We start from the raw sequence: 24,334 nt of genomic DNA on the forward strand, positions 1-24,334 counted from the left end.
TATACCACAAGGTGAGTTCCTTTTGATTTCCTGCTTCTTCACACACATGCTCTCCAGTACAGGTTAGCTCTGAGTGTTAGCGATGCTAATGTAAACACCGACCATATTACGTCCAAAACAGTCGGGCATTGTTTCTGATAGCAACGTTTCTGATAGTGCTGTGGGTCCACATTTCAGATATTACGTCATATCGGACGCAAATCTGGATCAGCTCCGTTGTTCCCCCATTTTTAGAGATTTGGGTACGGAGGAAAAGAGAGAGGGTTTTATTTTCTGACGCTGCGTGAGTTCCCCGACACACCGGGGACACATGTTGATGTATAAAAGACATCAAAAAGTGCATTGTGCATGATAGGTCCCCTTTAAAGGAAAGTGAAACGTGTGGGTAAAGCTTCATGGGAATGTATTCTATGTATGCGTGCATCCTCCTGCATGCATATGGCTGTGGTAAAAGCGTTTGTGCACCGCTGGAGGAATCATCAAAGTGGGTAATTACAGACAGACAAATGAAGTCAGCGTTTCATTTTGTCAGACAAACGAGTGGGCTGAAACTCAGAGGAATGTCTGGAGAGAGCAGACAGAAGCTAGGGAAACCTGTGATAGCTCTTTAAAAATGATTCATATCAGCGGAGCTTATTAACGAAATGCTTAAAGCAACACATATATCCAAATGAAGTGGTGTTTATTCATAAAGCACAGGAGGGACGTACCTTGACGCCTTTAACTCCAGAGAGCCCAGAAGCACCAGACAGTCCTTTCACACCCTGACACATTCAAGAGAAAAGCTTCATTAATGCAAAAGTGGCTCATTAAATCATAAAAAGATTATTATTTGTGGGGGTTTTCTGTAAAATCTTAAACAGAGTCATCACTTACATCTTTCCCAGGAACACCAGGTTTGCCGGGGAATCCATCGAAACCTGCCTCGCCCTAAAATGTGTAGAGGAAAATATAATGTTGAGTAATAAAGTCTCTTAAATCACACTCGTGAAAACGTTGAAATGTGCTTATCAGAACCTTGTCTTGTAAGTATTTAGCAAATAATCAACTCTAGAAGTGATGTACCTCTCTTCCTCACTTCTTACTTGCTACCCCTTATCCCTCAACCTATCCTAAGGGAGTGCACGTACGTAGACACGTTAGTTTAGCTGCTATAGGCTTAGACTGTCGGGGGACACCTTACTTCTGTCTGTCTGTACCTGTGTACTCTCATGTTCCCAATAACCCAGCTTCCCCCAAATTTCTTTTTGGTGTCTATCTACGCCGGGATCCTGAGTCCTGGATCCTGAGTCCTGGATCCTGAGTCCTGGATCCTGAGTCGTGGCTGATCCTGTTGCTGTGGTCCTGTGTCCTGGATCCTCTATCCTGAGTCCTGATCTGAGTCCTGGATCCTGAGTCCTGGATCCTCTATCCTGAGTCCTGGATTTGAGTCCTGGACTTCGAGTCGTGGCTGAACCTGTCACTGTGGTCCTGCCTGACTCTCATCATACTACTTCCCTGATGGCTCCCACATGATTGTTGACATCCTCTTGGATTCATCTTCTTATTATAGACACATGCATTTCCAAACATTTGGTCTACCTATGTTGTAAATGTATTATCTTTTCAATTGACACACGGCATCTATTGCACGTCTGTCCGTCCTGGGAGAGGGATCCCTCCTCTGCTGCTCTCCCTGAGGTTTCTCCCATGTTCCTTTAAACTGTGGGGTTTCTCTGGAAGTGTTTCCTTGTACGATGTGAGGGTCTAAGGACAGAGGGTCTAAGGACAGAGGGTCTAAGGACGGAGGGTCTAAGGACAGAGGGTCTCTTATTGTCATACTGATATTCTGTACAAACTGTGAAGTCCACTGAGACTAATGTAACATTTGTGATATTGGGCTATATAAATAAACATTGATTGATTGATTGATTGATTGATTAATTGTAGACCATGGTATGTAAAGTCAAATTAAGTGCTAGCCTAATTAGCATATCTGCAGCTATACTTTGCCAAAGCCAAAGTCAACTCGGCATTATTAATACAAATAATTCAAATGTATAATAAAAAAAAGAATACAATTGAAATAAAAACAATATTATAAATATATATTTTTATGTTATTCTAAAATGGATCATCGGTTTTTCCCCAGGTGATGAATAAAGTATTTCTGATTGTGATTCTCTAGTGCACATTTTATAACATATTTAGGGATTTTACATTGTACAGTATTGGGAGCTAACATGTCTCCAGTCCATCTAGTATAATTAACTACAAGTAATTGGTAGACAATTTGACCGTGTGGTGTTGCAAGATAATAAAATCGGCAGCACAAAAGTCCTCAGGATTCTTCCCTTAGACCCCATTGATATGCGTTCCAAATCCAATGGAGAATAATCCAGTTTTGTTATTTCTGTGTGGATCAAAGCCACGGGCCACATTACCATGAAGCTACGCTGCTAGCTTTTAAACAGTGCTGTGTAACCCAAAACACATCCTCACATTTTCACTCAGGAAACATGGCCTGACTTCAACCCCAGGTGCCTCCTCTAAACGTTCCTTAATCGCTTTTCTGAGGAAAGTACTTTTCCAGTTTTCACAGGAAATTGCTTACTGACTGAATTGCTGGATGATGGACAGCTCTAACTTTGGCATTAGCATGTTTGAAAGGAGCTTCAGTGTGTGGAGAACATGCTGCACATCCTCAGGCCACATGGAGAAGTCATCAGTGAACTGACTGTGTGTTTATGGCTTCATACAAACCCCTTGTTAAAGTCATTTAAATTCAAGTTGACGTCTCAGCGTGACACAAAAGCCACTGTTACTGCTGTTACTGCTGTTTCTGCAAAAACATATTGACTAAAGTGGGAGAAAACCTGATTTCTTTGAATGGTTTCTAACATCATCGTGTTGGCAGATCGGAGGAAGACTTCATACGTCAACATACTGAAGCTTCAGAGGGTCTCAATGAGTTACATTTCAGCCAAACGCCCACACAGGACCCCAGACAGGAAGTGTGGAGAGTGAATCAAGGAAGCCACATCTGTTCGCACCATTACGCCCCCCAGCTCTCAGTCCTTCTGAAGAAGAACGGCTTTTTCTCAGGAGTTAACCTCGTTCTCAGGATTTGCGGTAAAAGGTCTACTTTGTACAGGTTTAATCTAACATACAATACATGTTCAAATACTGGGACATGATGGGAAAACATGAACAGGGAAACTTAATGTGTAAGTCTCTCTCGTCCCTGAGCACCTGAGGATTTCATCAAAATGCTAAACCCTAGCTGTGGATTTCTTATAATACAAAAGAAAGGGATGCAGCGTTACTAACCTTGTTTCCTGTACTTCCTTTGTCACCCCTTGTACCGGATTCACCCTACAAAAAAACACAATTACAATACAATTTAATATATGTATATATATATATATATATATATGTATCATCATTTATCAAAATCAGATGTTAAAGAGTCCTCTCCCGCTGATGTTCAGGTGTATATTGTCTCTACTTTAAAGAGTCCTCTCCCGCTGATGTTCAGGTGTATATTGTCTCTACTTTAAAGAGTCCTCTCCTGCTGATGTTCAGGTGTATATCAGTGTGTAGTGTCTCTACTTTAAAGAGTCCTCTCCTGCTGATGTTCAGGTGTATATCAGTGTGTAGTGTCTCTACTTTAAAGAGTCCTCTCCTACTGATGTTCAGGTGTATATCAGTATGTAGTGTCTCTACTTTAAAGAGTCCTCTCCTGCTGATGTTCAGGTGTATATCAGTATGTAGTGTCTCTACTTTAAAGAGTCCTCTCCTGCTGATGTTCAGGTGTATATCAGTATGTAGTGTCTCTACTTTAAAGAGTCCTCTCCTGCTGATGTTCAGGTGTATATCAGTATGTAGTGTCTCTACTTTAAAGAGTCCTCTCCTGCTGATGTTCAGGTGTATATCAGTATGTAGTGTCTCTACTTTAAAGAGTCCTCTCCTGCTGATGTTCAGGTGTATATCAGTATGTAGTGTCTCTACTTTAAAGAGTCCTCTCCTGCTGATGTTCAGGTGTATATCAGCATGTAGTGTCTCTACTTTAAAGAGTCCTCTCCTGCTGATGTTCAGGTGTATATCAGTATGTAGTGTCTCTACTTTAAAGAGTCCTCTCCTGCTGATGTTCAGGTGTATATCAGTATGTAGTGTCTCTACTTTAAAGAGTCCTCTCCTGCTGATGTTCAGGTGTATATCAGTATGTAGTGTCTCTACTTTAAAGAGTCCTCTCCTGCTGATGTTCAGGTGTATATCAGTATGTAGTGTCTCTACTTTAAAGAGTCCTCTCCTGCTGATGTTCAGGTGTATATCAGGATGTAGTGTCTCTACTTTAAAGAGTCCTCTCCTGCTGATGTTCAGGTGTATATCAGTATGTAGTGTCTCTACTTTAAAGAGTCCTCTCCTGCTGATGTTCAGGTGTATATCAGTATGTAGTGTCTCTACATGTCTCCATGCTTTAATGTTCAATAAGCTATTTACTTTTCTCATACTGCCTGTGCTGCAGCACCTCTTTTCACCCTCTGTCTGAAACCAGAGCCCAGTCTGCTCTGATTGGTTAGCTGGCCGGCTCTGTTGTGATTGATCAACCGCTTAGAAAGGTCCCGCCCCTTAGCCTATCACGTTCAATGTGTTGGAGCGCTAGCCAATCGATGACTAATGACTTCACTTTGTTACAGAACTTTGGGATTTTAACCTTTGCAGACCATTGACATGCACAGAAACCTGTATAACACACTACAGGAAATGGAAATAAAGAACAATAGGCCCTCTTTAAATGATAATAAAAGTGACCTCAGATCATACTCACAGAGACACCCTTTGGTCCCGATGAGCCAGCAGTTCCTTCATCTCCTTGAATTCCCTGTTAGGATATAAACAACATTTTATTAGCAGGAAGTTGGACTCCCCAAAAGTGTTACTCAGCGATATACTTTAGGGCCAACTGGCAAAGTGCTGAGTCAGAGGAGAATCAATGTAAGAAACCTGAAACCCCAAAAAAGAAACAGCAGTTGTCAGTGGCAGGACCCCCCCCATCAAGGGAGAACCTTAAACTTTGACCTCTGACCTCAGCTTTATTGTTTCCTCATGCCAAAAAGAGAACCTATGTGTGATCTCTAAATTATTTGAGAGCTATATTTTCTCTCATCACTGCTCTTTTCATTAAATATGAGATAGTTTTACAATCTCACCCCAAAGTAAGACTAGATGTTGGCTTTAATGATATTTGAAGTCATACCAATAACATGTCAACACAGTGGAACCCATTTAAAGCTGGAAAAACCATTTTAATAACAACTTAAACTTCATTTTAACTCATAATCAGGTTTTTTTTACTTACGATATTGGAGCAAGAAAACTCATCAAAAGCTGCCTCAATTGTTAAGAAAATCTCTTTTAATTTGTATTTTGGGACTGAATTTATGAATAGAAATCAGGCCGTATTGTTAACATTTAAAATTTGAATTAAAAACTTAAATATGATCCTCCGTACGGCAGGGTCAAATACAAGTCAAACAGCTTTTCTACTGTCCTTTTAATATGAAATAGTAGGAAAACTTATTTTTAAATATGTGAATACAATTAGATAATTGCATTTCCATTCAATTAATACTCAATTTGGAGTATTACTGGCCAAATGTTATAATGCTAGGGCCTGTCAATAGGCTCGTATGACAAAACAAGGCTTTCCTTTGAGTGTTCACCTCGCATGATATTTCTGTTGTTTTTATAGGCAATCATTGAAGCTTTGTTAGTTCCAGGTTTAATATGTGCAATAAGTTCATTTCAATAAGTTCTGCAATAAACATTGAACCAGTCCGGCCCTCCACTAGTACCCATTTTTTTATTTTGGCCCACTGTGTATTTGAGTTTGACCCCCCTGCTCCATAGTCTCTATTCTCTGCTATGATTCAGCATGTCACTGATTGAGTATTCCCTGTGTTTATCAAAAGGGGGCGATCACTCCCTCACATCCAATACCCACATTTGTGGCAGCCCCCCCTCCCATTTCTCCCTTTTCTCTCCCCTCCTCACTCTTTCACCAGCTGCTGCTTCATCCAAGGGAAAGTCAACCAAACCTGCCTCTTTTTTCACAGGAAATCAATAACGGGCTGAGCTGTAATTGTGCAGAAGAACGTCTGTACGCCCACTTAATTATCAGAACATAAACATCACGATGAGCCAAAGCTTCTGAACGCGATATTCACTCACCTTTGTTCCAGCTGGACCTTCAGGCCCTGCATCACCAGCCAGTCCTGCTGCGCCCTATTTACAGATAAACACACATGAAAACACCCGAGAGGGCAAAAGTACACACATCCTTTACTCAAGTAGAAGTACAGATACTCGTGTTTAAAAATACTCAGGTAAAAGTAGAAGTACTGACTAAACTTCTTTACTCAAGTCAAAGTAAAGAACTTTGAAATGTACTTCAGTAAAAAGTACCCATAACTAGCAGCTGTTTTAAAGAGTACCTGACCTCCCTTTATATTAATAGAACAATAATGTCATTGTTAGCTAATGAATGTTTCCATGCTGAACAACGGCAACATGACAACGTTTTCATTGGTCCCTCTTCTTTAGAGAAGACCAGGAAATGATGGATACACGGATCGTGTTCAAATCAATAGGCACGCAATGACTCTAAATAATAATGATCACGCCACCAAACACACATTCAAACTAAAGGAACCAGCCTGTTTGGGAAATGTGAGAAGTAGAAAGTACAGGTATTTGGGTTCAACATGTAAGAAGTAGAAAGTACAGGTATTTGTGATCAACATGTAAGAAGTAGAAAGTACAGGTATTTGGGTTCAAAATGTGAGAAGTAGAAAGTACAGGTATTTGTGTTCAACATGTAAGAAGTAGAAAGTACAGGTATTTGGGTTCAACATGTGAGAAGTAGAAAGTACAGGTATTTGTGTTCAACATGTAAGAAGTAGAAAGTACAGGTATTTGGGTTCAACATGTAAGAAGTAGAAAGTACAGGTATTTGTGTTCAAAATGTAAGAAGTAGAAAGTACAGGTATTTGGGTTCAAAATGTGAGAAGTAGAAAGTACAGGTATTTGGGTTCAACATGTAAGAAGTAGAAAGTACAGGTATTTGTGTTCAACATGTAAGAAGTAGAAAGTACAGGTATTTGGGTTCAACATGTAAGAAGTAGAAAGTACAGGTATTTGGGTTCAACATGTAAGAAGTAGAAAGTTCAGGTATTTGTGTTCAAAATGTGAGAAGTAGAAAGTACAGGTATTTGTGTTCAACATGTAAGAAGTAGAAAGTACAGGTATTTGTGTTCAACATGTAAGAAGTAGAAAGTACAGGTATTTGTGTTCAACATGTAAGAAGTAGAAAGTACAGGTGTTTGTGTTCAACATGTAAGAAGTAGAAAGTACAGGTATTTGTGTTCAACATGTGAGAAGTAGAAAGTACAGGTATTTGTGTTCAACATGTAAGAAGTAGAAAGTACAGGTATTTGTGTTCAAAATGTAAGAAGTAGAAAGTACAGGTATTTGTGTTCAAAATGTAAGAAGTCAAAGTAAAAAGTCGTCAGAAAAATAAGTAGTGGGGTAAAGTACTGATACCGGAACAATGTACTTAAGTACAGTAACAAAGTATTTGTACTCCAGTACTTCCCACCTCTGGAAAACACACATCCTTGTGTTTGAAACCTTATTCTTACCTTGCCTCCTTTGTCTCCATATGATCCGTCGATACCTGGCACACCACCGAGCCCCTGTCAGATAATCAGAAACACATCATTAATAACAGATTGTGAAGTTTTATATCGAAATTCAACGTATTATAGACATCCTCCACGTCCAGGTTCACACGGTGCACACCTTCTCTCCTTTATGTCCAGGAGCACCTGTCAACCCTATCCTGCCTGAATCACCCTGTGGACAAAAGGCAAGTGTTTACTTTGACGGTTTTTTAATAAATAAGCATGCAAGATGTCCGGGGACACAGGCGGCGATGGCGTGCTGTCAGAAAGAAACAACCTGGTAGCGTAAGAAAACATGGACATTAGTACAGGCCTGTTCAATTCATGTTTTAAAGGGAAGTGCCAATTATTTAAATGCACCTTTTTAGTCTGGAAAATGTTGCATCTAACAAATATCCTCAGTATGAAGAGCATCATTTCACACTGTTAAACAACAACATGATGTCTGTGCTTAACTAAATACATAGTTACTGAATGGACTAAGTAGCCTAATGATATAATGATGATCTTCTATTTAATCATACAAGGCTAACTGATATAAACTTGTAATGTTAAATGTTTTTTAGAAATAAATGTGTTGCTTATAACCGTCCGTTTCAAGTGTTAATAGCAAGGATGGTAAAATTAATGAATAGGGAGAAATGTAATGAAATAAATAATGAATAAATAAATTTAATTTCATAGTAAATTAATTTAAAAAAAACTCTTCTGAGGACATTTTTACGTATTTCTTTTCAATTTTTTTCAAGACCAAAGGGCCGGTTTGAGATTGTTAAAAAGTGGGATTCGGCTAATGTTACAGCAATTGAAAAGGCCTGGTTTAGTACATGACAGTTGGGACATAAACAAATGTTAGACATGAATTAACCGACGTGATTAATCAAACAGTAATACAGACATTTGGACAAAAGACAGACGTTAATATAACACAGAAGACAAAGAGTTAGGATACACAAAACACTTTTGAGTAAATGATCGAGAGAGCCAGAGTATGCTAACAGCTGTCATCATCTTCACCAAGACCCGCTATGGTCTGTTCAGACACCCAAACAAAGACTCAAGGAACATTGTCTTCACACTCTTTGAATAACTGATGTCACAGGCCAAGGAATCAGAAGACTGGACTGAGTGAGAAGCACCGGTTGTTAAATGACACGTTACAGCGAGGTCTTACCCGCCGCAGGACTTCCCTCTGCTTCATAAACCACTTAACAAGCAGCAGCCCTTTAATTACTGTAAGAGCTTATATCATTTTAACACACGTCACTTCTCTTATAACAGAGATTAGGAGCTGTGATGCAGCCTTGAACATTATCTCAAACAATGCTGCCTGTTCTGTCTAAAGATGCAATTAGAAGCAATCACAGGCGGATGGATTCACTTTCAGTCCTTCGACCCTATGACCGATGGGGGGGGGGGCTTACGTCATGTTTTCTTGCATCAGCTTTTGGGAAAGTTTACGACAACAAATTGCAGCTTTCTCCAAAAGGGGAGAAAGTGAAGACGGATGCTCGAGCAGAAAGTGAGAAATAGAAAAGCAACAGGGGACGCTTTGCGTTACAGTTTGATTTAATGTAGTTTCATCAAACCGGCAAAGTATCCAGCGGCAATAAAATCCATTCATCATGTAAAGAGCACTGCTGTCTCTTTCACATGAAAATAAAAAAAGCTCCCTGCTGAATTACAGATGTACTTTGATATAAATACATGGGCGTAAAAGCTAGAACATCTTCTATCCTGGAAAGACCATAAATATATCTGCTGAAGGACAAAAAGAAGATGCATTTTCTCCACCACTTTGTGTCTTTTGGGGCAAGAAGACAATTTCTACTTAGATTTTGAGTGATTTTCTGTATTGTAACACTACATGGTACAAGTGTTTGTCCAATGCTTTAAAGTCAAAACTGCTCCATCAAATAAAGCTCAGCGTAAGTTCTTTCAGGAAGACTTGTGTACATTCCCTCCACAGCTGCTTATAATCAGCTCATCACGGGCTTCCTGCTAACCTGTTACATTCACCTCAATCTCAGCAGCCAATCACCGTGCTGCAGCCAAACTTTAAAATGGTTCTCCTCTCTCCTGATTTCAGGAAATTGTAGGTCAACTCCATAAATCAAGATACATTAGTGATATCCTAAGCATAGCCAACAACATTGTCTCTGAGCGCAACTATTCCCTGTACTGCCACTTTCAATTGTTGACATCAAAACCGAGATACAGGTTCTCAAGATTAAAGAATGTAAGACTGAAGCACTCGTATATGTACCAGTCTGAAAGGAACTTAGGGATTTCCGCCTTTGCAAACCACTTACAGTCCATGCACACAAACCTACAGTATAAGAGGAAGCCGAAAAAGCATAATAGACCTCTTTAAGTCTGTTACCTTGTTCTAAGACGGGTGTCAAACTCAAGGCCCGGGGGCCAAATCCGGCCCGCGACTTCATTTTATGTGGCCCCACAAGAGCTTGCAAAGAATATAATATGTTTATTATACGGTTACATGCTACTTTACAGAAGCACGTTGCCCATAAACGACATGTCCCACAATGCATCTCAAATTTGACTTTTTCTCAGAATTTGACTTTTTTTTTTCAAATATGCCTTTTTTCTTAGAATTAGCCTTTTTCTCATAAATAGATTTTTTTTTTTAAATGTCACTTCTCTTTTTCAAAATGTCACAATCAATGTTTTTCCAGAATGTGGCTTTTCTTTTAAAATCATATTGTGACATTCTTACTGAAGAGACTTGCAATTATTTGCTCGAGACTTCTGCTTTCAGACGTAGCTAATTATGAAGTTATATTAATTAATGATATAGTCTTAAAGTTACAACCGGCCCTTTGAGTGCAACCATAATGCTGATGTGGCCCGTGATGAAATTGAGTTTGACACCCCTGTTCTAAGACTTCAAAATAAGATCTTATATCGTATAAAGTATTGTCGTATCGTAGAAAACACAATTGAGAACACAGCATCTCGTCTTCCAGTCCTCTCGTGACCCTTCCAAGCATCCTTCTCTGGGCAGATCCAATGATTCATACAGAGGATTTAGTCTCAAGGAATAAATGACACTGTGAGCCTCAGCTGGCAGCACAGAGCTGTGATTTCAGCGGGCTGGGGGGGGCGTCCTCTGTGGTCGCCTGTCCTGTAATTCTAACAATAACAGCTGCTTGAGCATTTTCCTCTAGCCACTCCCTGGCAGAAAAGTAAAAACACATAACTAGAAAAACCACATGAAAAAAGCACGTAACATGAAAGATAGAGAAAGATTAGAGAGAGACATTTGCGTCCAGGACTTCCATGCATATAAATATGCACGGAGACAAACGTGATGTTAGCATGATGCTCATGCAGCATCAGGAGGAGCAGGCGTACTTACCTTCTCTCCTCTGTCACCTTTAACAGAGTTTACTTTGCCCTGCAAATAATTCATCGACAAGGATCAATTATTATCGAGGCGGGCAGAAAAGCAGATGGAAATGAAGCTGAAAAGGCATGCAATCTGAACTAAATGTGTATAATAGTATATCTAACAAATGAAATGCACATAATAGAGTGATGCAGTCATGACGTATTGCTGTAGGTAAACCCTGAAGCTAGCTTCGCACGACAAAAGCAATGGGATTTTACCATTGGATCTTGGAATAATGCAGAAGATTAGCTCAGTGGCTAACACACGTTTATGATACTTACACATTTTGCTCAGCAGGATAATCTCCACATATTAACACAACTTTTATTGAAGCGTAAATGGAATCGCCAGAAGAAAAAATGTATGTCGAGATGACGTTTAGAAGTCTCTTTTAGTCACTTGTTAGCAACAGTCACACAACCGCTAAGTTAAAGGCAGCTAATGTTCGTTGTGATGACGTTTAGACCCTTTCACCAGTGGAGTGTTTCATCTTATTGATGTCGATTTGATGTCTTCTTTATGTCTTAGAACAAAACATTAAAATCTGTTCAGCTTCTGTTAACCACAGATCTTATTTTTAAGGACTTTGAGAAATGGTAAAATGCTAACTCTTTTCCGGGTTGTTGGACTCATTCCTGCACCACTCTATGAACTGAAACTTCATAACTGAACAATGTTTCTCCATTAAAACAAAAACCACGCTTGTAAATAAACACTTTAGGTTTTCATACAGTTTCTCCTTTTGCTCCTTTGACTCCAGACGTTCCGACGCCGCCCTTAGGGCCAGAGACACCCTGAAAAGCGTACGTTCACCAAAGTAAAAAAAGTTGAACACACTGTGAAACACAATGAATTTGTATTCTTTCACACACACACTAGTACTTAAAGGCAACGGTAGATGACCTTATCACCCTTAGGTCCTGCAACACCGGGCACACCGATAGCTCCCTGTGAGAAATGAAAATAGAGACGTCTTTGGAAAGCCATTTCAGAAAGGATTCCCACTCATCTGTGAAACTAAAAGATGGGGATAAAGACTGCTGGAGTAGGGGGGGGGCTTTACCTTTTCTCCCTCTGGGCACGAGCAGTTCGCTTCAGGGCCTCTTTTCTGCTCCACTGCAGCCGGTGTGGGGGTGGGGATCTCCAGGGGGGGGGCTTCTGTAACCACTTTCTTAGGGCACTGAAATGATAGGATTAGTAATTTCTCTATTTAGTGTTTTAGTGTTCAAATAAATAAACTCTCAAATAGTCTCGGTCATGTTCAACAGGGGCAAGAAGAAGCTTAACAAATACTTTTCTGGTCCGAAAATTAAAGATTAGGTCATCGTCATCAGCGTCATGTTGTAAACAAACATAACCCTAACCCTCCAAAAAATAAATCACTTTTACAATGACAAGAAATAACAAGTATGAGTTCACAGGTCCTGCTCATAACCATTAATGATTTGGTTTCTAAATAATAGTTTTAGTTTAGATAGACTTGTACAATATTTCTAGTCTGAGTTATGGTCAAATTAAATGACTATCAGAAGTATCGGGTGGACAGTAAACGGCTTACACGACACCTTGGAAGTCATCAGTGTAGATTCGGCTCATTAATCTTTTGTTAGAAATTGGTTAAAATGTGGGAATAACACCTTATTTGCTTATTAAAAAAGGCTTTGATGGTTTGTGTAAAGGAACAATAACAACATTCGCGATTACTTTCACAGAATTTCCAACGTTTTTTCTTGAAAAGGTATGACTTTGTGATCTCTGAGAATGCTTTTTGTATAATTTGTTGCTTTAATGATGGAAATTATGAGTTCATTCCCAAATGATCAGCCCTTTTACTCTGTTGTCATATTAGCTTCAGAAGCTAACAAAGCTAAATAGTGAACGCTCATGTCAACTAAGTTGTGTGTCTACAAGCTGAAAAGTGTTTTAAATTAAAATCTAGCTTGGGAAAGAAGACAGTGCTGCTTACTGAGTTAAAGTAACCTGCGATCAGAACCAGATCTACTCACAGGTCCATCGGGAATATCACAGCAGGTTTCCAGCTCTGCATGCTTGGAGTCACAGTAGATCATCATCCTCTGGAGGTCAAACTGCACGAACACACAGATAATTGATATAAACCTCAAGACAATAACACATAACAATCGCTCAGGAGTGGCGATCTATCACTTAAAGGTCCCCTATTATACTGTTTTTCATCAATATATTACAGGTCTCAGATATATACAGAGCCTGTCTCTGATTGGCTGAAACACCAAACAGATCATTGCAGCATTACCCATAATCCCCTCTGTTTCAGCCCTGTTTCCAAAGTGCTGATTCTCTGTCTGTTACTTTAGATGAAAATAAGGAGCCCCTCCCCACGCCCCTCTGAGAGAGATTTGGTTACAAAGAACTCAATGGTGCTCTAGGAGGAGATTCAGGTGATAAGGGGGGGGGGGGGGGGGGGTTACCTTGGTTGGTGATTGGCTAATGGTTACACAAGACAAAACATCGTTATGACATCATCAAGTGGCCAAAATCTGATCAGCTCATTTTCAGACAGGTTTTTATAGAAATGGATCAAAAAGAGAGAGAATCTTTGTTCCTGAAACTTTCAGAGTCTCTTTCCACAGAGGGGACACATGTTGATGAAGAAGAGACATGAAGAAGAGGGGACACATGTTGATGTAGAAGAGACATGAAGAAGAGGGGACACATGTTGATGTAGAAGAGACATGAAGAAGAGGGGACACATGTTGATGAAGAAGAGACATGAAGAAGAGGGGACACATGTTGATGAAGAAGAGACATGAAGAAGAGGGGACACATGTTGATGAAGAAGAGACATGAAGAAGAGGGGACACATGTTGATGTAGAAGAGACATGAAGAAGAGGGGACACATGTTGATGTAGAAGAGACATGAAGAAGAGGGGACACATGTTGATGAAGAAGAGACATGAAGAAGAGGGGACACATGTTGATGAAGAAGAGACATGAAGAAGAGGGGACACATGTTGATGAAGAAGAGACATGAAGAAGAGGGGACACATGTTGATGAAGAAGAGACATGAAGAAGAGGGGACACATGTTGATGAAGAAGAGACATGAAGAAGAGGGGACACATGTTGATGAAGAAGAGACATGAAGAAGAGGGGACACATGTTGATGAAGAAGAGACATGAGGAAGAGGGGACACATGTTGATGTAGAAGAGACATGAAGAAGAGGGGACACATGTTGATGAAGAAGAGACATGAAGAAGAGGGGACACATGTTGATGTAGAAGAGACATGAAGAAGAGGGGACACATGTTGATGAAGAAGAGACATGAAGAAGAGGGGACACATGTTGATGTAGAAGAGACATGAGGAAGAGGGGACACATGTTGATGTAGAAGAGACATGAGAAAGAGGGGACACATGTTGATGAAGAAGAGACATGAAGAAGAGGGGACACATGTTGATGTAGAAGAGACATGAAGAAGAGGGGACACATGTTGATGTAGAAGAGACATGAAGAAGAGGGGACACATGTTGATGTAGAAGAGACATGAAGAAGTGGATTTTGCATAATAGGTGACCTTTAACTATTAAACCACAAAGACTCACATCGATGGGCACGCTGTCGTATAGCCTCTTCCCGATCACAGTCTTCCCCTGGATGTCGATGTCCTCGCGGTCCCCGATGGGCAGAGTCTGGATCAGTTTGCAGTCCAGATACAGAGACACGGACTTGGCCTCCACGCTCATGGCGATCTTGTGCCAGTTGCGGTCGAACAGGTTGTCGACTTCAGGGTTCTTGAACACGGCTCGGACCGCGTCTTTGATCAGGCCGACGGCGTTATATTCCACCGCTTTGTTCTCTCCGTCCAGACGTATCGACACCTGGAGAGACACAGGACATGTTAAAGATAGGAGGGGGGAAATACAGGCAGTCAATTACAGTTTTTATTAAATTTTTATAATTTTGTATTTGTTTATTCCACACTGAAATTGGGATCAATAAAATACTTCTTATCTTATCTTGATGTGCCTGTTCGCTCCTTGAGTATTTCTATTCACTGCTACTTTGTTCTTCTATTCCAAAAAGTGAATTATGATGTTTTATTAAAGACTTTAATGATCTCCAGGGGGAATTCACAAGCTACTCAGAAGTCTATAAAGAATTTAAAATAATCGCGCTATTCACCAGCTGCAATATGTCCATATTATGTAATCAATCATTTTAATACAGTAATATAATATATGTGCATAATGACTACTTTTGGTGCTTTAAGTAGATATTAATTCAAGATCGCTCAATACCGCTTATATTGGAGACCGATACAAAACCATTACATTACAATTTAAACTGCAGTAAAGCTTCCTTAACTTCAAAATGATTTGCGTACTTGATGTACAAAGTGTAGAAATGTCGTCTCAAATATTAGCTTAACACAATCATGATAGTATTACAGATAGTAATAATAACATTGCATTTAAAAAGCATGACTGGGAGTCTAAATCTAATGTCTTTAAATACACATTTTCCCTCTTTCTATGCCCAATGATTTAAAAAAAGATCTGAACAGTTGGTGAGGAGAGTCTATTCTGAGTTGACATAGTAATTGTCTAAATCCAGACACATACAGTAATAGTCATATTTACTACTGTTTACATTCGGCAGACCCACCTGTGGGATTCCATATTTGTCGAAGACCTGCCAGAGGTACCAGTCTTCCCGTCTTGAGGTCTTCCTGAATTTGAACGTGGTCACAAAGGCGTATTCATCTGGCAAACCCTGAGGAAACACATCCCTACAGAAAACAAGCACATTGTTAGTATTACAATAAACTGCTCTTAATTCTACTTTTTCTGATAAACACAAGGTAGAAGTGACCCGGTTAAAGTTTAGACTTGAATGTAAAAAACTTCAAATTAAACACAGTGTCTATGTTTTAATGATATGTCTCTATACAGTTTATTGCCTCTTTGTCCTTAGCAGAGTAACATAATATTTTGATTATGAACAAAACTGTTGTATAGAATATCTTCATTTGACAACGACTGTAAGAAGTCCTGATGGATCTGAGAACATTTCATGACTTCTGAGGTTAATTAAAACATGCATAAGTACATGTAAATGCCATAAATTGTGTATATTCAAAGTAGGGTCCCAACAGGATTCTCCATCAATGACTTTAAAATCACTTCTTAACTATTCAGAAGACATTTGGCAGATTATTTGGCATTAATCACCAACAGATCTTAAAAGGAATAACCAAATAAAAGGCGGGTTTTTTTCTGAAATGTACCAATGTTTTATCTTTTGGGATTTGTTCTAATGTAAGAACAGAATCCATGCTCACTCACATTACCATGCTGATTGTGCTAAATAATTGGTTATTGCTTAGGATTAAGGATTTACTATATTATTTCTATCACTAATATTGTGTTTGAATAGCTATTTGCATTATTTTCTTAAGGAAATTGTATTTATTTATTTATTTTTGAATTAAATAACTCTACACTTGTTGGCATTTTTTCCAATTGATTTTACTTTCGGCATCCAGTGCTCCACAGTTTTTAAACCTTTGGGTTGCTAATTAGGATAAACTGGCAGATGTTTTAATTTTGGCTGACGATGGGATTCATCATTATAACACACAGGTACCAACAATCCTGCAGTTTAAGAACACATCACGAGTCAAGCGATGACTTTTCAAGAAGTCTCTCTCCAGGACACATTTGGGAAACAACATAGGAAGATATTGGTGATTAATGCTCACTTGTTTGCAGTATGACAGTGAGGTCACTTACTCTGTTTGCTGTACAATGGGCATGGTGCCGAGGCGAACGTAAGCACTCTGGCCTTCATCGTTTCTGGTCCCCAGGATGTCTCTCACTTTGAAGAACTCCATCAGGTCGAACCCTGTAGCAACACAGTGAAACAGCCAGGTTGGACTCTCTCTCTCTCTATCACACACACACACACACACACACACACAAACAGGCGCACAAGGCTCTTATGTCTTGAGGTTGAGTTACGTCTTTGTCAGAGTTCTCGGGGCATACTGAGGTTTAACTGGGTCAGTCCCACCACACCCTGCAGCAACTGTGTTTGTGGCTTCTCAGAGAGAGATTAAAATCACTGAGTGACTGGAAAATAGGGCCGTGTGTTTGCCATTCAACATGTGTTTGATTTGCTGCCAGAGGAAAAAACTAATTGCCATCGCTGGTAGGGTCTGTGTGCGACTCTGAGAGTGAGTGTGCACGTGTGTGTACGTTGCCCTGCGAGTGCCATTTGAAGTGGTCTCACCACAGGTCATATTTAGGTGGTTATAGAGGACACTCCCTTGTACAACAAACAAGAGCTGTAGCTATGGCAATGCCAGCAGGAGGAGAGCGGCCCAGCTGCTGCTCATGGTGTGTGTGCATTGAGCTCAACTGAAAGCAGACGGAGCCATTAGTCATCCATCAGCACGAGTACAGTCTCCACATATTCCTGCATGGCCTCAGTAATGCAGCGAAATCTACGAGACGTAAGGTTTCCGGTGGGGAATATGGACACCAGCGCACTAATCTGCAGAGGAGGAAACCGGAACATTAAGGTGGTAATGTGAGAGTCTGGCAGGAGCTTAGTGGAGGTCATTAGAAATAGCCTGGAAACAGGTGGTAAGACACAGACCATGAGCAACAGAAACATAACATTAAAAACAAGAGGCTTCTTAACAGAGGGATTAACTGAGGGGGGGTCGGACGTCCACCTGATACTCTGTCTGTCAGTTAAGGGCCTCAGATGGATGGAAACGATAATAGACACGTTCCACAGGGGGAAAGTTTCTCTGTGCAGGTCTGAACATGAATACAACTTTAAAAAAGGGAAAATACCCAGACATTTACATTCATTTAAAGGCCAGTAATTGACTTGCATCTTCAACAGTTACCCCTACTGGTCAGTAGATGGGGCTGTCTCTGCTTTGTGTTCAACTTCAACTTGTTTGTATATTCATTTGGTGGTGTTCAATTAAATTAACGTTGGTTTTTTTCGCATTTTTCCAAGGTGAAAGACGTTTTTAAGAAGCTCTTTGATGAATTAAAGAGGCAAAACTAAATCAAAACATCTGTACCTGTGTAAGTCTTTTTCCAGGTGTTATAATGTTGAGGACACAACATAAACACAACATCTCAGGTTGAACACATACCACTTTAATCAACTGATAGAAACCTTGTTTACAGATGCCTTTCTCACTTCTGAATCACAGTCTTTTACAGAGACCATTCAAACTCATTTAGCAAGTGAACAACTCTTGCACCTTGAGAATTGGTGATGCCATAATGCAGGAGGTCTTGCTGATTATCAGACTGTCTCAAGCCATACAGCTGTGAGTCTCTCTGGCCTCTGAATTACATGTCACTTGTTAGACGCTTTTATCCAAAGCGACGAACATACATTGAGTTCTGTGGACAATCCCCACAGGAGCAATTTGGGGTGAAGTGTCTCAGGGACACAACGACACAACGACATGCTGACTGCAGTGGGACTCGAACTTGCTACCCCCTGATTCGAAGTCCAGCACACTTTCCACTGAGCCACAGCCTCCCTCCCTCCCTGAATCTCTTTGTCACCACGCTTGCATCGAGCACATTCACTCAGTTTCTGTGGCTGTTTGGGGGCCTTCTTCAGCTCAGAGCTGTAATTTGGACTGGCAGTGGATAGCGTATAATCAAGCTGAAAAAGTTATTTTGGACAGCTAAAGAAAAAAGGACCAATGGGGTGATCTGCGGGTAAAGCCAGATGAGTTCACTGACTGGGAAAAAAGGGAAAAAGCATACACACAGCATTCTCTTGATCAGAGCAGATGGCAGTAGTTTGTCGTCGATAGTGAGAGAAAAGTCCACAAAGACGCTCTGCAGCCTCTGAAGTGTTCAGCACCCTGAGGGGTTAGACTAGACTATGATAAATACAAGTCTGACTCAAACCGCAGGTCTCTTGGCTGTCAAATCATAATCAGTGGTGAAATAGTCTTGTCATTTCTCTAGGAGACTTAAACTCTCTTTGCACCGGCGTACAGAACATTGGGCAATTATAATTACAGGAGCAGCCGGTGTAGTGAGGACAAAGAACTTATCTGCATGTGGAGAAAAATCATCATGTGCCTATAAAAATGTGGAGAAAAAAGGACTTCACTCAAATGAGTTTCACAATAAACACAGCTTATGTGTTTTGGGGAAAACCCCGGACATTTTTGTCATGTCAGAGTGTTTGAAAACAGCGGTCTGGGGCAGAATGCAGTATTGGGATCTGATGATGACACACTGTCTGTGCTGTAGTGTAGGTAGAGGCCATCAAATAACCTCCTTATACTTTCTCGCACTGTGCAAACATCCAAAGGAAAATTAGAACCATCCTGGGGACCAAATGTGGCCTTAACAAGAGCTCCTGGTGGTCCACGTACCATACTTTGGAAACCGCTACGATATAGAAATCAACGTACTCTATTACAGTCAAAAAGGATTCAAAATGATTCAAGTGGCACCAGTTCACGTGGTATGCTGGAGTAGAGTAAATAGTGTACAGTATATTTATGGTGTATTCCACAATAACCCAGCTTATGGTTTCCAAAAAAAAAAAAAAACGTCTCATATAATTTCCCAAGTGGAACAAGCCTTGAATTGGAAAGACAAACAAAACACAGCCCAACAGGAGTTATGCCAATTAAAGCACATTTGACAAAGTGGTACACTGTGTACGAAAACATCTGTTGATGTTATCTCATGTTTCCTTACTTTCTGTGTGGTTTACAGTTAACGCCATAATAAGCATAATTAACATACTCAATGTGGATTATCTGATGTGTCTCGACAGTGGGAAGTGATGCTGGCAGCTCTGATCAGAAACATACAAATGTATTGTGTATATATATATATATATATATATATATATATATATATATATATATATATATATATATATATTATAGAGAGTATACTCTATCCTGCACAATGACCCTCATATACTTGCTCTTTTGACTGCTTTATCTACCAAAAGAGCAACACTAACTTATCTTAAGTGAAGAAACGTGACTAATGGTTCATTTCAACTGCTGGTTTGACTCATATCAACTTACTTTAGGTCCCAGGTGTATTCCTATATATCTGGCTTTCTAGATTTGGTTTCCCGCTGTCTCTATAGGCGGAGATCTTCCTGACCGACACAGCGAAGCCGCGTAAAACAGCAACCAAACAGAGAAACATTGCACTACGTCATTAACCACGACGTGCCTTTGTAAACGAAATATTTGCGGAAAGAATAATACAATTGTGATCAATATAGGTGGTAGCTCCGCTATTTGAAAGTTCCGGGTTTCTGCAGAAGGTCCTGTGTGGTGATCCTCACGTTTCACTCTGACCAATCAGAGGGCTGCAGTGTTTTAACTCCACCTCTATTCATCCAGGGTAAAGAAACACACCTGTTCGGAGGTTCGAGTCCGACCTGTGGCTCTCTCCTGCATGTCAGCCCCCTCGAACAATATATTACAGACATTTCATTATATTGCCAAGTCTTTTGTTTAGTTCAGTGATTGGCATAGATGATAAAGTACTCCACATAAGTCTGTTTGGAGTTTGAATCAAATGTGTGCATGTTTTTTTTACCATCTGCTCTGGTTTCCTCAGGATAAAAAAGAAATAGGTTAGATGAATGAGGTGACTTTCAATTGTCCGTAGGAGTAGATGTGCCTGTTTTAGTTTTCAGGGGTGTTGGAGAAAATACAAGGTGTCTTCTTTATTTTGGGTTTTCTGATGGGCATGATACTGTGTGTGACTTTGCACTGTGTGACCTTGCAGCTGCCTCTTCGTAGATAGGAGAAGGCAGGGCATAATTAATGTTGTTGATTCCAACGAGAGCACACACACTTTGTCTCCTCTCCTCTTTGAGGGGCAAAGAGCAACACTGCCTTTCCAGAGATGTCCCGACGCCTTCCCGACACCTGATGACGCCAAACTGATTTACGACACTGTTTGGTACCTCCTGACTTTAGACTAAGCTTGATGTTACTTCCGGCTCCTTTGAGCAGCATACCTCATGTGTGTGAGTTGAACCATATCCTTTGTATGTGACTTAACTCTGCTCCTTAGAATAAATTAGTACCTGACTATTGATTCTCATCCCGGTGTCGAGTGATATTTTCCTAACAAGGGGTAAGATCCATCCCCATCATGGATGTAATTCTTGTGGATGTAATTCTCATTTCTCATAGAATAAATCCTCTTTCATGGTGAAATAAGAATTGCATTGGTCTTGCTTTCAGGGACGTTAAGTAACCCATGACAGCTGATATGTTTTATAGCCGGAAAATAGCTTTTTTCTGAAGAAACCCAGACTACAACTTGGTAAAAAAAACAAAAAGAACAGGTACAAATTGGGCAATTTACTACAAAAACCCATATCAGTTGACACAGATTATCAGGTGTCACTGTGCCAGCCAAAGGTGTTAAGAATCAAACTCTCAAAACACAGCTTTCCCGCTCTGACATCTCTGTTTCCATGAGGTTCAACAGAGCAGGAGTCCCAGCATGCCAGTGCATCTGTTTTCTCCCTCAGTGTGATGGATGTGGGTGGGAGACGCAGACAGGAATTCAGAGCCCCCAAAAGACACTCTTATAACAACATCCGACCTTTCTGGTTAAACGCTATCCTAGAGCTCTGAGAAACCTGAAACACAGCAGCTTGGAATTTATTAAATAACAACACCAAATGGCAGAGTAACGTGGGTTGACGACTCTCTACTGACAAACATTTCATTAAAAGTCGCAAAGGAAAATGTTTTGTTTGCAGATTTCCCTCCCAGAGAGAATGGTTTACCGACTGGGATATACATTTACTAATCATAGATATTAATGTACAACATACAGAATGTTGTCTTAGCTTAGCATGAACACTGGATACAGGGTGAAAACAGCTGGTTTGATACACTTTATTTTCGGTTTAACTGGATATTTGTGTTTAAATGAATGTGTTTTTCTCCTAAAAATGGGAAAAGGCCTATTTCATATGTGATGTTTGGACCAATTTTGACAAATAAATGGTGTACGTGGATATTCAGGGTGATCAATAACACAATTCAAATGTTAATAGTTGTTTTTCATATCGTATGGCAATGGATGGAAGTCAATGGCTGCACCAGACCATAGACAAAAATATCTAAAACACAGCAGCTTGGTTTGCAAAATGATAAACTAAAATGTAAAGTGTCAAAATCTGAGTGATTTAAATTCGGCAAGCATTTTATTTTTGCAAGTATATTGAGTTTTAAAACAAGACAGAAAATGAACGTGTCCGAAAATGTACTTTCCAAGTCATGAATAAAACCAATTTGGTTTCCAATCAGAAAGAAATAGAGGAACTTGTGAGGGGAAACTTTCTTTGCATATAAAAAGTTGATATTCCTGTGTAGGAAATGTATGAAATGTCATGCAAGCCGTTGTGGTTGATAAGTATTGCCAGCACTGCGTGTCCACGTTATAAAAGCAGTAGTTTGCACATACCTGGAACCTCTTCAAGACCATAACTGGAGCTGTTGGGCTTGAACCGATCAGGTTGAACCTTCATGTTTGGACACAGGACATCTGAGGAGAGAAGACAGTAGTTCAGTTAGACACGCTGTAAATCAGGGAGATCTTTTGGGAGCACAGGGTATACAAAGACAACTGTTCAAACCCTTGTATTGCTAACCTTGTGTCTTCTTATTGGACATCTAATTGTGTTGTTGCGACACGGAAAAGTCATTCTGAAACTTTTTGTGGGGTCAAACGATAAAAGTTGTTTTATGTTTTAGGAAACTGTACTGTTATTGAAACACACACTCTGGACTGATATGTGATCTGAGGAGCGACGGTGCAGACAGACTCCATCTCTTCTGTCTGATGTTTAGAGAGTGAAGTGTGTGGCTCGACAAAGCAAGAGGCACCTCCGTAAGCCCAAGGAGCAGTAACAGTTTTATATTTCCACACACACATATTTCAGTCACGGTGAAGACAGGGAGAAGGGCAACACCATGTTTTTATAGGCAGGAGGGGTATTTTCTATTTGTGTCAAGATGCCAGCTTTACTGCTAAAGACTGCATATCATGTATAGTTTATTAGCCATAAACATTGAGGCAGTTCACCTAAATCACCACTGTGGCCAGGACTGAGATTCCTCCACTATACTTTATGGAGTGCCATGCAATTTGATACATACAGTCATACTTATCTTGTGATAATTAAAAAAAACTGGCTCATGTCAATTTCTACCTCCTCCAATTCAAGTACCTGCAAAACTAAGGAAACACATCCGCCTTAGACAGTTAACATTGTCATTGTGAGCGGGTAAGCATTCTGATTTTAGCATTTAGTTGATTGCAGTGCTGTGTCTTACATGCTAGCATTAGAACCGTAGTCATTGATTTGTATTATTGTATGAACGATAAACCAAAGGACAACCTTGTGTTCTGAAAAGTAAGGGCAATGTGAAAGTGCTTTATTAAACCAGCATTCTCTCTAACATCCAGTGTAAAGAAGTCTATGAGAAAATGACCCTACTTTTCATTTGATTTATTAACTTAGTTAACATATTGCTTTGAGTTTATAGTCGCAACCCCTAGTTTCAGGTGTTCTTTGATACAGCATGATGTGGCAACAAAGGCTGTGTTGTCGACTGTTTACTCTTTATTAAGTATTTTTTTCGCCAGCCAAAATAAGCTTCCATTTAACATACATGAGATAGAATTGCGGATGCACCTTGCAGACCAACTACGTGGCAAAATGCCGTACTCAAGGCTTCAAAACGGTACTCAACAAACCAAGGCTTGTCTTCAAATTGGCTACTACCACTTTTACAGTCTATGCAATAAACAAAGTTTCTTCTCACAACCATTGCATTTAGTTGGTGTTAAAAAGCCTGGGTACCTGGGTAAATACAACCTTAAATGTCTGCTTGTGGGAAGACATGTTCGTCATTCGGGTGCCTTTACAACAGCATTAGGTAAAGCTTTTATGTGAGAATGCATTCCACTTAAAGCTAAAATAAATATCATGGCTGCAGGCAGCAGAGATTAATGTCGCATCTCCATTAACTAATTGGAGTATTTGCACAAATCAAATCTTAGAAGCATCAAGACAAATCTCATCAGTGTTTGAAAATAACTTTGATCCCTTGCATTCATTGTCATTCAAGTGACAAGGTGAATTTGAATAA

At 40.0% G+C, this 24,334-nt stretch overlaps 1 protein-coding gene across 2 annotated transcripts in view; it reads right to left on the minus strand.

Moving 5' to 3' along the window:
- Positions 1-24,334, minus strand: part of col22a1 (collagen, type XXII, alpha 1) — an 82,831-nt gene that overhangs the window by 49,375 nt on the left and 9,122 nt on the right. Inside the window, exons 4-19 of one of the 2 annotated variants that reach the window (XM_034130992.1) lie at positions 22,644-22,724; positions 16,914-17,025; positions 15,787-15,910; positions 14,724-14,999; positions 13,143-13,223; positions 12,200-12,316; positions 12,040-12,084; positions 11,868-11,930; positions 11,104-11,142; positions 7,843-7,896; positions 7,683-7,736; positions 6,214-6,267; positions 4,811-4,864; positions 3,310-3,354; positions 877-930; positions 711-764 (exon numbers count right to left, since the gene is read on the minus strand). In XM_034130992.1, coding sequence (XP_033986883.1) covers positions 711-764; positions 877-930; positions 3,310-3,354; positions 4,811-4,864; positions 6,214-6,267; positions 7,683-7,736; positions 7,843-7,896; positions 11,104-11,142; positions 11,868-11,930; positions 12,040-12,084; positions 12,200-12,316; positions 13,143-13,223; positions 14,724-14,999; positions 15,787-15,910; positions 16,914-17,025; positions 22,644-22,724 — 1,307 coding nt within the window. The remainder of the gene's footprint in view (positions 1-710; positions 765-876; positions 931-3,309; positions 3,355-4,810; positions 4,865-6,213; positions 6,268-7,682; positions 7,737-7,842; positions 7,897-11,103; positions 11,143-11,867; positions 11,931-12,039; positions 12,085-12,199; positions 12,317-13,142; positions 13,224-14,723; positions 15,000-15,786; positions 15,911-16,913; positions 17,026-22,643; positions 22,725-24,334) is intronic. The other variant, XM_034130993.1, reaches the window with a different exon arrangement.

The sequence above is a fragment of the Trematomus bernacchii genome, unplaced genomic scaffold (genome assembly GCF_902827165.1).
Source record: "Trematomus bernacchii unplaced genomic scaffold, fTreBer1.1, whole genome shotgun sequence".
NCBI classification, from domain to species: Eukaryota; Metazoa; Chordata; class Actinopteri; order Perciformes; family Nototheniidae; genus Trematomus; species Trematomus bernacchii.